Raw genomic sequence first — 15,000 nt, forward strand, 5'->3', positions numbered from 1 at the left:
ATCACAGAGGTTTTAAAATGGAAACTTAACTACAAGGTCCAGATTTTAAATATTTGGTATGTAGCATCGTGTTGTGTTCCCGTAAAAAGTCAGTTGAAATAACGATATCTGGGGGTCAAACGGGCCTCGCCTCGGGGGCCACCAGGTTTTCACAGACTTATATCGAGAAAACCTATACACATCGCATTGTCTAAAACTGCAAACTCCAAGGCTTTCATATTTGATATCCAGATGTTCACTACAAAGTTTGTTCAGATTATACCCATTGAGTTAAATCTGGCTCCGCATCATCGGTCACTAATTTACAAACTCTTATAGGGAATGCGTTTACAAAAAAATCTGATTGTCTGTTACCTTAATGCCCAAGGCCTTCATATTTCTCTAATGTTTAATTATTTACAGGTCCTCTATACATTTTGTGCACATTACGTACCTTTAGATTTAAAATACCACATCCAAGGGGATCATGGTTTAACATAGAAATATATAGAATAAACTTTGATAAATATTCTGTTCTGAAACCGCGAAACACAGGGCTCTCATGTCCTCTTCGTTGTTTGTTCAAATTACGCATATGCGATTAAAATTTGCCCTACGCCGGAGGTCAGCGATTTGGCATATACTTGTATAGGTTTTTTCTCTCTACTCTTTTCTTTATTGGCAAAGCCAAAGTCTTATTATATTGGGTTTCGTCTAGACTTCGTTCATGAAAATTGTTCAGATTGTGACACTTGGGTCTCTTCTGTATTTAATGTTCGTCTCAGTCCAATTTCGCCTTAGTGACTGTAGTAAACATGCTTTATTTCTTACATAATTGAGATCAAGTAAGTTGTATATTATTTAAACATATGCTGATTCGTATTAACATTGACAATTTGTTTCCGATGTTTTGAGTACTACTATTAAGCTTTAATTTGACAAACAGAAACCAGTCACAATCAAAACGGTTGGCTATGTCCATTTAAAATATATATGTTTATTTTTCGTATCGTGTAGATGAATTGTTGTAGGAATTGGAGTAAGCCCTGATGGAAAGAGGATCTATGTGACGGACGACGATGACAGTCTCTTCACACTGACCAGGGATGGAGAAGTCACTGTTACTCTCCATGATCCTGCTTTTAGAACGAACTATTATATACCCAACATACATGTAGCAGCCACAGGACAAGTGTTTGTATTTGGTGAGAAAACTGTAAATCAAGTTGCAACGGACGGCAAAAAAGTCCTCAATACCATTAAACTTGGTAAAATCAACCCTAGATCTGTCTATTTCAATGCAGATACAAACAAGATGGTTGTTGGATTTAATGGCGACGACGATGTCGTTGAGTTTAAAACAAAAGTTTCCTGACTTCATCATTTGTATTCATAACATACGAAACTTACAAAATCTTTCATTATATTCTGTCTGCATATTATTGATTCCCGTATAATATGTATAACTGTATAACAAATATGAATATATGTTTTCAATCATAAGAAGAAGTCATCATATATACTAATGCTTTTTTTCGGTATGAAATGTTTTTCAGATTTTACTCTATAAAAGCATTACATTTTCGTAATAAAGAACCAAACTTGGTGTTGAGAAACACATATCTGTTGTATATGTCAGGCCATTTATTAGACTGACTTTTTGTGTAAATAAGGTTTATTATTTGTAATGAAATGAACATAAAACAAAAGTTGTTATATGTATAGTTATGTTTCTGCAATCGCAATACATCGAATGAAAAGGAAATTGAAACACAAACAGAGCAAACGTTTTTATAAAAAACGCGTGAATGGGCTTACTTTCAGTTTGGTTAATATATGTTACTTGTTTGGAAACATGCATGCTACATTATTTAAATTTACGTATACTTTTTTACCTGATTTATTATATTTTTTTAATAATATATTGCAGATCTAAATATTTTATTTAGCTGGCGTTCAGGATAATGTTTTGTAAGATATTGTTACTTAAAAAACAATTCTGTCTGTCGAGCACATGTACTTTGACGTTTATATATTTTGTGTCATAAACTTGTTAATGTGTATATGGATTTAATAGCTTCATCAATATTGTCATTGAATAAATTATATAAACATAACAGGGGATAGTACTACGAATTTTCTCTCGGTGGTCAATCTGGTGTAACCACAACTCACTCTGCCAGGGACGATTACCGATGCCTGTCTGCAGCAGACGACAAATGATTCTGCTCTAGCAGTGAGTGTATATACCTTCTAGCAGTGAGTTTATATACCAGCTTGTAAGTCGACATTGGCCAGTCTAGTGTTTATCATTGAAATCTTTACATATTGACTGCTTTCAGGGAAAACGGGGCTAAATGCACGTCAAAAAAGATTAGCCTGTGCACACTGATTAGCCTGTACAATGCGCACAAGCTAATCAAGGACGACAACAGCGAACAAATTCAGTGCCTTCAGCGCTTTGATTAACTTATTCTCTATACCGCTGTCGAATTTACCGCACATCGATAGTTTTAACCGAGTACCGGGAGTGATACAATAACAAGGCTATAACTAGGTTTAGTCTTTTCAAGACTGTGAATTTGAGACATGTGAGTAAGCTTCATTATACAAATTCAAGTTTTGACGATATGTGCATGCGCATACAAGAATCAAGCCCTTAGTGAAGAATAACATGAGTCATGGCGATTGATGTCATGTGGTTTGAATTGTTGTATTAAGTGTTAACTTCTATACGATTGAACCGAATATTGTTTCACTAATGAACATATATTATTTTCCGTATTTAACCGGAACTCATCTTCGATGAAATTTATGTTGATGGTGTTTCATTTACTAAAGCTATAAGTGTTATACGAAATAATCGTCATTGGTTTAAGTAGAAGTATTATGTTTTTAATTTGCATGTGCTCAGTCTCCAAGATCCCACTCATTGTATATCAATGATTCACATGAAAACCACTTAATCACGTCCTCTAACAACTCAAAGCTAGACTGGGGATATTGCTAATTGTACAGTACTTTAACATTTAAATGTGGATTTGGAAAAATCTTTTCATATGATATTAAGGGAATTAAATCCTTCTGTTCAACTCGAACGATACACCAATTTGAAATGTAAACTTTTTAACAAAGAAGTTTGTTAAACTGTCTAAAAATGAATATTAACAAACTAATATACCATACACAGTATCAACATAAACAGGCACATGTATAACATTTAAAAAACGTGTCCATATAAGAAACTTTTAAGTCAATCCCATTTACTTATTTCAAAGAAAGAGATGTACAATACTGAATTACGTTAATTTCCAAGATCGCTTTAAGAGCACTCTGTACATAATCGGCTAAAGTGTCAATAATTAACTATAACAATACCAACTTAAAATTGATAGACCAGCTTTCGTCGACAAAGTCCTTTCCTTTCAATTACGCCAACTTGGTTATGGAAATATCGGATGTAGTTTGTAAAAGTCCATTTCAGTATGATATCAGGTATTAGCTTACTTCACTATGCTCTGCTTGCAGCTATGTCAGATGTCCTGTCGAATTACTGTTAATTTTGTCTGGTTCACATCCCAAGCTCACAATGTTGGGTTATACCCTCCTCTGGAGCCTAGCACACGCAGTATGTTGAAATAATTAAGAAACATCTGCTGTTGAGTATTATTCAGGCAATTATTGCTTTCTTCATTGTTTACGAGTATTTTTCAACGCTTATTGTATTCTTTGTGTAAATGAATATCAACGAATATCATGTTAGACTATAGGTATATTTACATAATTATGTCTATTTTGTTTTTCTCAGGTGACAATCAACTTAGCAGATAAATACACGTAGTTCTGCAGGACATGTGATTCCACAACGACGCACAGCTATTGAGACTGCACGTTGACATTTATAAACAAGACACGCCTATGTTTATCCACATTGTTGATTGAAAGTGCCCATTTAAGCATACATATATACGTTGAAAGTCTATGTGTTGCATGGAATAAATATGAGAGTTCATATAATCTATATATAAAAAATAGTAGATCTTTACTTTAAATATTTCACTAACGAGATAACGTGAAAGAGGTAGGTTTGTCTCAATAAATCTGTACATATGTATATGTGGTGTTGCCTCGCATCTTGAATTCGATTATTTGCCCTGTTAAGTACACGGGCAAAAACTCGAAAACACGATGCGAATGCACGATATTAGGATAAGACATAACGAACTTTTGATGCAAAAGTGCGATATTACGATGCCAGATTATCACGGCATCATTATCGCGATTTGTCATGTTATTTTCGTGATATGGAATAAGCATACACCTTAACTTCACAATAACACCACGCGGCTGCATATGAGCAGAGAAAGTATCATATCATCGCTGTTTTGACCTTTGAAAATACATTCATGGCGCACAGATTCACCTACTCAGTATATTGTGGGAATATTTGTTAAAGATGTTAACGCAAATTAATGGTGACTGAAAATTACATTAAAGGCTCAATTCCGTTTTGAAATACCCCATAATCAAACATAATAATTTGTATTATTAATGGAAAACATTGGAACAAATATAGTGCATAGTCAGTTTAATACTTTGCAAATAAATACTGTTATAATTTGTACTTACAAGTATGCTAGAAAACTTGAGAGTTAACGGAGCAATAATTTTCTCTCGTTATTGTCACAAAGAGGATTTCTTTCGTTTGAACTGTACATGTTAATGAAAGTAAAATGTAATGCATGCTTGTTTAGAGTTAATAGTTACAATAATGAGCTATCAATAATCAAAATAATAAACATTGTGTTGTACAAACACTTATAGTTTAATTGTTAACGATGTAAACAATTTTAAGTAGGTTTTGTCAAAAGCGGACACTTGACCTTGTTGGTATAATCAAATATACAATTTACTAGTACACATCGTGCGTTGAGTAAAAAAATTATTGACTCTACTAATTGCATACTTATGTTCAAGCAAAGTCTTTGCAGATTGTCGTATATTTGAAAGATGGCATAAGCTGTATTTTTACTAACAAAACTATTGTAATACTGTGGAACGATCTTAAATGATTAGCCCATTTATGCCTAGCGTCTAGAAAAAAGGCCTTGGCAAACAGCGCAGACCCTGATGAGACGCCTCGTGATGCGGCGTCTCATTAGGGTCTGCGCTGTTTGCTGAAAGGAATTTCCGTAAAATAATATTCTAAATATAGAAACAAATATACTACACATCCCTTATTTTGGAAATAAATTTATCCAATTTAGAATGATGGGAGAGTCCACTACCATAAATGGGTTAAAAAGCAAGAGAACAGTTACGACCACTGCACTCACAAGTTACATGAGTTCAGATCCTTGAGGATTACCGGCTTGAAACTTGTTTTCTTATTTATTGGAATAATTGAAATTGTCTACAAATATGGCAAAAAGAAAATAACGAATTAAAATCTGCAACCATTTTCTCCAGCCAGTCATACAGCGCATATCTCAAAACAGCATGGGCTAGTTTTAGCAGTATGACAGACTTTATTTTGCCGCCTTCAGTATAAAGCTGAAGTTTTGCACTGCGTTCAAATTTAAGTGAAGACAAAACACTTCTTCGTTATGTTTCATTTCTAACACGCTTATGTAAGGGGTCTTTCTTTTCGTCCTTACAGTAACGTTAACAGTAACGGCTTTTTTTATCCGGGCTCGTTTGAAAAAACGTATTCTATTGTGTTTAAGTCCACTTCAAGCGCTAAGCGTTGATTACGTGATGACGAAGTTTACGCTAATTGTAATAGATGAAACAACGAAGATTATTTAAAGCAGCCCATTGTTTTTCTCTGAAACAGTTCCCGAATAATAGTATGCTATACGTTTTGAAACAATAAGTATTTTAATATAAATTCCTTAATATATGAATAAATGACAATCTATAACGCTACCAACTCATTGTAACATTTATTTATTTTACTATAATGTTGTTTTGATGTTCGATATTATGTATAGATCAGCATTCTAATAATAATTGAAAATATTAATTTACATGCCGATTAATCATATACAATGATAAATATTGATTTACATTCCTAATGAATATATAAAATTAATAATATTTTATTTTATAAGTTGAAATTAAATCCTTGTCAAACGAATATTAATTATAACTATGAATTGCTGTATTAAGTAAAAATGTATACAAGTTACAATTTAAAATCCAAAGTGTAAAACAATAAAATAAATAGCAAACTTCTAACCATTAACAGTACCAGAACACACTCTGAATTAGCCGAGGCAGTTATTAAATACTGCCACAAGGTGTATGAAATCATTGTCAAACGAATATTAATTCTAACTATGAATTGTAGTATTTAGTCAAACAACTAAAAACTGTATACAAGTAACAAGTTAGTATCTAAAGTTAACAAATAAATAACATCAAGCGCCTAACCTGAAATTATCCGAAGGCGGTTCTTTAACCCTTTCAGTGCGGGAACCGAATTTTGAAGGCCTTTGCAAACAGTTTGGATCCATATGAGACGCCACAGAACGTGGCGTCTCATCTGGATCCAAACTGTTTGCTATTCTGATAGTATTCTTTGAAAAAAATCGAAGAAAATGCTAATTTTAGAAATTCAGCATACGACATTTTAGCAGACGACAAATTACCCAGCATGCAAAGGGTTAATATTATAACAAGGTGTATGAGCGAGGATTGCGGCAAGGTTTTGTAATTTGCTGGATACGTGCTTAGAAGGGTTTCTAGCTGATTTATCAGGAATAAATATAAGACCGTGACCAAAATGTCGGGCTTTTAGAATGTTCCACAACTTAAATCACAATGTGGGTATTCTTAATATTGCAAGGTGGATTGCACGAGACCGAGAGCATGCATGGCGTATGTCATTTCCCTAGGTTGAAACTAATGTATATTTGGCACACGTGTAACCGTATTTTATCTGAAACATGCCTGCTTACTGAGTAGTTATCTTCTTCAAGCTAAATGAGAAATATTTGGCTGTTTTATGTTATCTTTTGATATCGAATAAGTTGCTAATATTCTTTTTTTTATTTATTCTGATTATATTTTGTAATAATTATGTTGATTATAAAAAGTAAAATACTTATGTCACATGTATTTATACAAAAACATGAGTGTTATGGCTATTGTATCAGTACCCCGCCTCTACTAAAATATTACACATATATTAATAAAAAGGACCGCTTTATTTTTACATTACTTTAAATATTCCAAATAGCTATAGAAGTAGCTAATTAGTAAAAACATAATAAAATCTATGAGGATAAGTACAGAGATACATACAGTGAAACTTGCCAAATAGTGAGACAAATAAATGCTCCAGACAAGACACATAACAAAAGCACAAACGTGGGGTCACAGGATAGGAACCGGGAAAACGATGGTAGCTTAAACCGGTTTTTAAGAGCTCCATAGCTCACATTGGGCCCAGAATTATTCATTTAACATTTAAATGTAAATAAAAATTTACCTCATTGCGTCAGGATACAAATAAAATAGCAATTAAAGAGACAACTTTTCATTTAACCCATGTATGCCTAGCGTCTAGAAAACAGGCATAAACAAACAGCGTAGACCCAGATGAGACACCGCATGATGCGGCGTTTCATCAGGGTTTTCGCTGTTTGCTTAAAGGAATTTCTGTAAGAAATATTCTTAATACAGAAATAAATATATTAGACATCCCTAATTTTGGAAATAAATTGATCCAATTTAGAAGGATGGGAGAGTCCACTAGGCATAAATGGGTTATTAACCATTCAACTACTCAATGGTTATATGCAGACCAGAGCACCAGAACCGTAACTGTCTGAGGCACGATGAAATGTAACCGAAACGAGTATCAACTACATCTCGTCTTTACTTTAAAGCTTTAGAGACGTAACATCATATAGTTTACCATTTGGATCATCGTGACTTCATTGCCAATGACAATATTAAAACATTCAAATAAGATACTAAAACAACTTGCATTAACAATTAAAACTATAATAATGACAATGTTTAAACATATCAAAATACACTTATATATCAGCATCCTAAGTATAATCCATGTTAAAATACCATGAAAAAATAAAATAAGAGTACAGCACAATACAACAGATGATTCAAACAATTTAAGTAAAACAAAATGTTCTCCACTGAAATTTTGCTTCATTTCAGCATGGATTTACAAACAGACATTTTTTCGGAATATTGTTCTTTATTTGAAAAGTGTTTTAGAAGGAAACTGCATATTTCCACAGGGCTTCATCAACTACTGGTATTGTTATTAAGTTGATTTTATGATTTTTGAAAATGTTATTAAAGATTTAAAATAATTGGAATAATAAATCAAAACACAATTCTTACGTTAAGTACAACACAAAACATTTGTATAAAGGTTAAATTAAACTACGAAATAAAATGAAAAGTTATATATTGTTCTGAAAAAGAAAAAGAAAAACAAGAAAAAAAAACATAATATTAAAACGATTTTAAATTTGTACAGTAGGCAACTCCCTATAGGCACAGCAACATTTAGGGGCCCCATGAGACATTGACGAAATATTGTTTTTTACTTAGGCCTGCATACTTAGCCTTATCGAATGACTTGGCAAAGCCACGTATACATATAAAAGAACATTGTCGTATTTTGTTTTGCCAGCCTTGGCACTGGTAGGATAATTTAAACGAGTGAAATCGACTTGACACCGGCGTTTTAGTAGGCTAATAGGTGAATTGGGCGTGGGCCCCAAACGTTTCGTTTCCTTTGGGCCTCCACGTTCTTAATCTGGCACTGCTTGGATGGTCCATGCCAAACATGCCAAGGCAACTGTAGGATTTGTAGAAGGTGTAATCTCTACAGGACAAATAAAGTTGTAATCGATAATGAAACGACCACCAATGTGATCTCTCACTAAACGATGTACTATATGATTCCTAGAATGTGCAATCTAGAGAGGATAAGGATAATCCCCGTTGTGATTGATAATGTCTCGAATCACTTTATATCCCGGAAAGTCCATGACAACAATACCAAGGCAGCCTATGTGATGTCTTACTAAATAATGCCATGTAGGATTTGATCGTCGTGTTATCTCTCGAGGGCATTCTATTCCTAACCATGTATATCTATATGTGAACGTAATGTACAATTGTTTCTCATCCCTTGTAGTTTTGGAGTCCCTTGCTTTCTCTATGTTAGCTATTATGCCGTCCGTCTTTTGTGAGAATGAGTCTGGTTTAGAGTTGTCACAGATGATCATATTTCCATACTTCATCATTTCATCGGTATCTTTGATATCATAGTCTGCCAGAATAACCATCTTCCCTCTTGCTTCGCCAAGGGTTGGCATTGATCTTTTTTTTAGGATATGTCTCGCAAACCTGTCCAAGAAGGGTTTCATCGCATCCCTAAAATCAAGTCCCTTTAGATTACTGTTTTCTTGTGCAATCCTTAAGATAACACATTCACGTGGGTGTGTTTGAAGAAAGTTTACACAGCCGGTCAATGTATCTGTCAGCTTACCAAGGTTATATCCCCCGTGCTTGAGTAACATCTCACCATTGGAAGCCTGACACCTAATGTCAAGAAATCTTACTCCCATATTCAGCTGAATACTTAATAACAAACTCTGACACCTAACCCATAGTCCAGTGATGTTTCCATCATAAGCATAACTCATAGTATTGTGTGTGCCAGGTATGGACAGCTCCGAAAGAAACTTAGAATCAGATACGTAGCTCATCCAATAATCGTTATGTCTTCCTGGACCCGGATCTTCGGTAGAACACCAAAAATCAGGATCCTTATTTATAAAAATATTACCCATGTATAGGGTGTTGTAATTCCCAGGTCTGCAAAAAAAACAACAGTTATATGATTATCATATTTTATATTGTATGATTCTTTTCACATGTTATACAGTGCACAAAAGAAGGTTATTAATAAAAGAAGATTTCAGAACTTAAAGGGACTTGTTTACAGGAAAGGATACTTTATAGGTGTGTCACTTAATGCCTTTAATGGCTAGATCTTTTAGCACGAACCCGTATCGCACCATTTAATGAGAGGAATAGATTTTAAGAAAGAAAAAGAAGTATATTGGTTGCTGGACTCGAAAAAGTGCCCTTTTGATTAAATGACTGTTCCTTAAACCGCTTTGCTACCAAGCCTGACACTCGTTTTATACTGTATTAGTGATTCACCATGTGCATCAAAGTTAAACGAAATAAACATAATCATTTTTAATTATTCAATCGTTTCGCTTAATTAACGTTTATAATTCTATCGATTTCAAATGATGATAAATCATAAACAAAGCTGTATTTTCATTATATGTCTACGCTATACTCGGTTTTTGCTCCTTGATTTATAATGTTCATTTTCTTTTTTGAATCATTGACACAAACTTAATCATTGTCGTTTCGACAATCTGTGAACAAGTCCCTTTACAATTGAAGTAATCGACAATCAGAATTTTTTCTGAAGTATTTCATACCTGGTTGTATTGGTAACTTTATTTTTACATTTATTTGAAGCTTTTGAAACGTTTAATTAGAAAATTGACGTATTTTTGAATAACTTTTATCATTTAAAATCACTGTCGAATGGTTACTTTCAGCTATAACGGGTTGACAAAGACCTAAACAACATAATACAGAACTTTATTGTCGAAATGAGACCTGTCCGCTGTATCACGTGACAATGCATTTACATAATATATGATCACAACTACTTTGCAGAAATGCACACGTATATAAGTAGGTGAGTCGCATACTGTAACAATCATGTTCGAAGTTAATAATAATAATAATAATAATAATAATAATAATAATAATAATAATAATAATAATAATACAAATAATAATAACGTACCTTCCAAAAAGTGATCCGTCTTTTGTTATACGGCTGTATACGACGCGCGTTGAACTAACGCCATACTTCCTGCAGAAATTTTAATATCAAGAGCACTGTCAAAGTCCTTTAACATTTTGACCTATTATCCATATGATTGACTTTCCAAACATAACTTTACCACGTTATTGTCCACTTTTGAAAACTGTGTTTACACAACCACCCAAACCGAAAGTGGAGCTGGATTCATTTCATTTCGCGGTATAACCACAAAGTATTTGTTTGGTTCGAGGAACAAAAACGAACAAAGACAATGGTGTATTTATGCAATACGGAATACCATTTCCAATTTCAGTACTGGCTTGTCAGACGCATAAGTGGTTTGTTTCATATTACAATTAAAAGCCTTTACTTGTCTAAAACAATGTAAATTTGATGTGTTTTATTTTATTAATTTTTTCAAGATGACTATTATCACGTTAAACCCTCAAGATAGTTTTAGATAAACATATCGTGAAGGACGTGCTTTGATTATCCCTCTTGAGTGACATTTTCATAAGATCATGAAACTCACACAAATTTGTTTACTTAAGGGACACCACATTGCACTTTTCATTTTCATATGTGCACGCAAATAAACAATTATGTTTCTCGAAAAAAACAACATTGGCACAAGTGTTGCAACAAGTAAATGATTCATTTTTCGCAAAATTTATGTTCCTTGATTATTGTTTTTGCTGCTTCTGTTGTTGGTGTTTTAGTTGTTGTAATTGATGATGGTTATGATGATTATGATGATCCTGGTGAAGGTTATGATGATGATGAGGAGGAGAAATATGCTTCTGCTGCTGATGATGATGACGAGGATGATGATGATGATGATGATTATGATGCTGCTGATGATGATGTTGATGCTGCTGATGCTGCTGCTGATGATGATGATTATGATGATGATGCTGATGATGCTGATGATGCTGATGCTGCTGCTGATGATGATGCTGATGATGCTGATGCTGCTGCTGATGATGATGAAGATGATGATTATGACGATGAGGATGATGATAATGATAGTGATGATGATAGTGAGGATGTTTATAATAATGATGCTGATGTTGATGATGCTGATGAAGCTGATGCTGCTGATGCTGATACTGCTGTTGCTGCTGATGATGATGATGATAATACTACTACTAATTATAATAATACTAATAGTACTAATAATACTAATACTAATACTTTTTGCTGCTTCTGTTGTTGGTGTTTTAGTTGTTGTAATTGATGATGGTTATGATGATTATGATGATCCTGGTGAAGGTTATGATGATGAGGAGGAGGAGAAATATGCTGCTGCTGCTGATGATGATGATGACGAGGATGATGATGATGATGATGATTATGATGCTGCTGATGATGATGTTGATGCTGCTGATGCTGCTGCTGATGATGATGATTATGATGATGATGCTGATGATGCTGATGATGCTGATGATGCTGATGCTGCTGCTGCTGATGATGATGCTGATGATGCTGATGCTGATGATGATGATGATGAAGATGATGATTATGACGATGAGGATGATGATAATGATAGTGATTATGATAGTGAGGATGTTTATAATAATGATGCTGATGTTGATGATGCTGATGAAGCTGATGCTGCTGATGCTGATACTGCTGTTGCTGCTGCTGATGATGATGATAATACTACTACTAATTATAATAATACTAATAGTACTAATAATACTAATACTAATACTTATACTAGTAATAATAATAATAATAATAATAAAAATACTACTACTACTACTACTACTACTACTACTACTACTACTAATAATAATAATAATAATAATAATGGTTATAATAATAATTATGATAAAAATATTGATAATAATAATAACTATAATAATAATAATAATAATAATAATAATAATGATAATGATATCCGCTATTATGTCAAATCAACTATATCTTTTTAAAACGTTTACATTAGTGTTCGTGAACTTCCTGTTATAAAACTGACTTATCCGCGCATGGCCGGAAAAAACAGCTTAAAATTTAAACATTTCCTCTTATGTGATACTTATTGTTCAGAGCAAAGAAACATCTTACTTCAGAATATTATTAATGCTATTCAGATAAACGGTAAATCCGGTATAAACTCTGTACGATGACATGTACGTCAAATACACGGTGTAGAGCAATTTACAAGAAGAAACCATAGCTGACCAAATCGCATTAAGAGTTTATTTCTAGGTAATTAAAACTCATTCAAACTACTTCTGCTACTACTACTGCAACTACTACTGCTACTACTGCTACTGCTACTGCTACTGCAACTACTACTAGTAGTAGCAGTAGCAGTAGCAGTAGCAGTAGCAGAAGCAGTAGCAGTAGCAGTAGCAGTAGCAGTAGCAGTAGCAGTAGTAGTAGTAGAAGAAGTAGTAGTAGTAGTAGTAGTAGTAGTAGTAGTAGTAGTGTAGTAGTAGTAGTAGTAGTAGTAGTAGTAGTAGCAGTAGCAGTAGCAGTAGCAGTAGCAGTAGCAGTAGTAGTAGTAGAAGAAGTAGTAGTAGTAGTAGTAGTAGTAGTAGTAGTAGTAGTAGTAGTAGTAGTAGTAGTAGTAGTAGTAGTAGTAGTAGTAGTAGTAGCAGTAGCAGTAGCAGTAGCAGTAGTAGTAGCAGTAGCAGTAGCAGTAGCAGTAGCAGTAGCAGTAGTAGTAGTAGAAGAAGTAGTAGTAGTAGTAGTAGTAGTAGTAGTAGTAGTAGTAGTAGTAGTAGTGTAGTAGTAGTAGTAGTAGTAGTAGTAGTATTAGTAGTAGCAGTAGCAGTAGCAGTAGCAGTAGCAGTAGCAGTAGTAGTAGTAGTAGTAGTAGTAGTAGTAGTAGTAGTAGTAGTAGTAGTAGTAGAAGTAGTAGTAGTAGTAGTAGTAGTAGTAGTAGTAGTAGTAGTAGTAGTAGTGTAGTAGTAGTAGTACTAGTAGTAGTAGTAGCAGTAGCAGTAGCAGTAGTAGTAGTAGTAGAAGTAGTAGTAGTAGTAGTAGTAGTAGTAGTAGTAGTAGTAGTAGTAGTAGTGTAGTAGTAGTAGTAGTAGCAGTAGTAGTAGTAGTAGTAGTAGTAGCAGTAGCAGTAGCAGTAGCAGTAGTAGTAGTAGTAGTAGTAGTAGCAGTAGCAGTAGCAGTAGCAGTAGTAGTAGTAGTATTGTACAAACTTGTATCAGAACTGACGGGCAAAAGTATAGAAAATAAAATGCTAAATGACATTCAAGAAAGGAACCTTGCAAAGGCATTTGCTAATCACTTCATGAATAAAAGTGATACCATTCGAGAATCTTTCAGAGATTTTGATGATTACAAAGAAGAAATTAAAGATGCACCATCGTTTGAAACTTTTCAAGAACTGCCTAAAGATGAAGTTAAAGCTCTTATTTCTCAATTGCAAACTATATCTTGTGCACTTGATGTTTTACCAACAAATGTTCTTAAATCACATTAAATGGCATATCCCCTCTTTGAACCAGGTTAGTGAATCTTTCATTAAAACAAGGAGTCTTTCCGCTGAAATGGATGCAAGCGATAGTACGACCTATAGATAAAATAAATGGTCTCGAACTTGAACTCTCGAACTATAGACCAGTAAGCAATTTCTCATTTTTATCCAAATTGATTGAAAAAGCCACACTCTTCAGACTTAATATCCATACCGATAGTAATAACCTTTTACCGAAAACCCAGTCGGCATATCGGCGACATCATTCAGTTGAGTCAGCCCTGCTGCGACTTATCAATGACCTTCTGGATGGCATGGAGAAACATAAAGTTACCACCTTAATAGCCATCGATTTAAGCGCTGCATTCGACACAGTGGACCACAACATTCTACTGGACGTTCTTAACAGTCAATATGGCGTCTGTTCCACAACATTAAACTGGTTGGACTCGTATATACGACCGCATAGTTACCATGTCAACATTGAATCAACGATGTCAGCTCCATGCCAGCTATAGTGCTCCGTACCACAAGGAAGCTTTCTCGGGCCTTGGCTATGTTTAACATACGCAGGAACGCTCTTCGATGTCATTCCGCAGCATATGTCTGTGTATGGAATCGCTTATGATCACACTGCAAATATTCGCTTTACTCCAACACCATCGATGGAACA

The 15,000-nt window shown here is 34.1% G+C and overlaps 1 protein-coding gene and 1 long non-coding RNA gene across 3 annotated transcripts in view; one reads left to right on the forward strand and one right to left on the reverse strand.

Annotated features, from left to right (window-relative positions):
- The window catches only part of LOC127836974 (transcription intermediary factor 1-beta-like), a 5,451-nt gene extending 3,854 nt beyond the window's left edge, over positions 1-1,597 (forward strand). For both annotated transcript variants that reach the window (XM_052363649.1, XM_052363648.1), the window contains exon 3: positions 1,011-1,597. In XM_052363649.1, the coding sequence (XP_052219609.1) occupies positions 1,011-1,022 (12 nt within the window). In that variant the 3' untranslated portion in view covers positions 1,023-1,597. The remainder of the gene's footprint in view (positions 1-1,010) is intronic.
- Positions 1,598-5,912: 4,315 nt separating this feature from the next.
- LOC127836983 (uncharacterized) lies at positions 5,913-11,164 on the reverse strand. Its single transcript, XR_008029030.1, has 2 exons — positions 10,865-11,164; positions 5,913-9,843 (listed from the first exon to the last, which is right to left on the reverse strand). It is a non-coding gene; the product is annotated as an uncharacterized LOC127836983 (long non-coding RNA).
- Between the last annotated feature and the right edge of the window lie 3,836 nt (positions 11,165-15,000).

This window comes from Dreissena polymorpha, chromosome 7 (assembly GCF_020536995.1).
Source record: "Dreissena polymorpha isolate Duluth1 chromosome 7, UMN_Dpol_1.0, whole genome shotgun sequence".
Taxonomy (NCBI): domain Eukaryota; kingdom Metazoa; phylum Mollusca; class Bivalvia; order Myida; family Dreissenidae; genus Dreissena; species Dreissena polymorpha.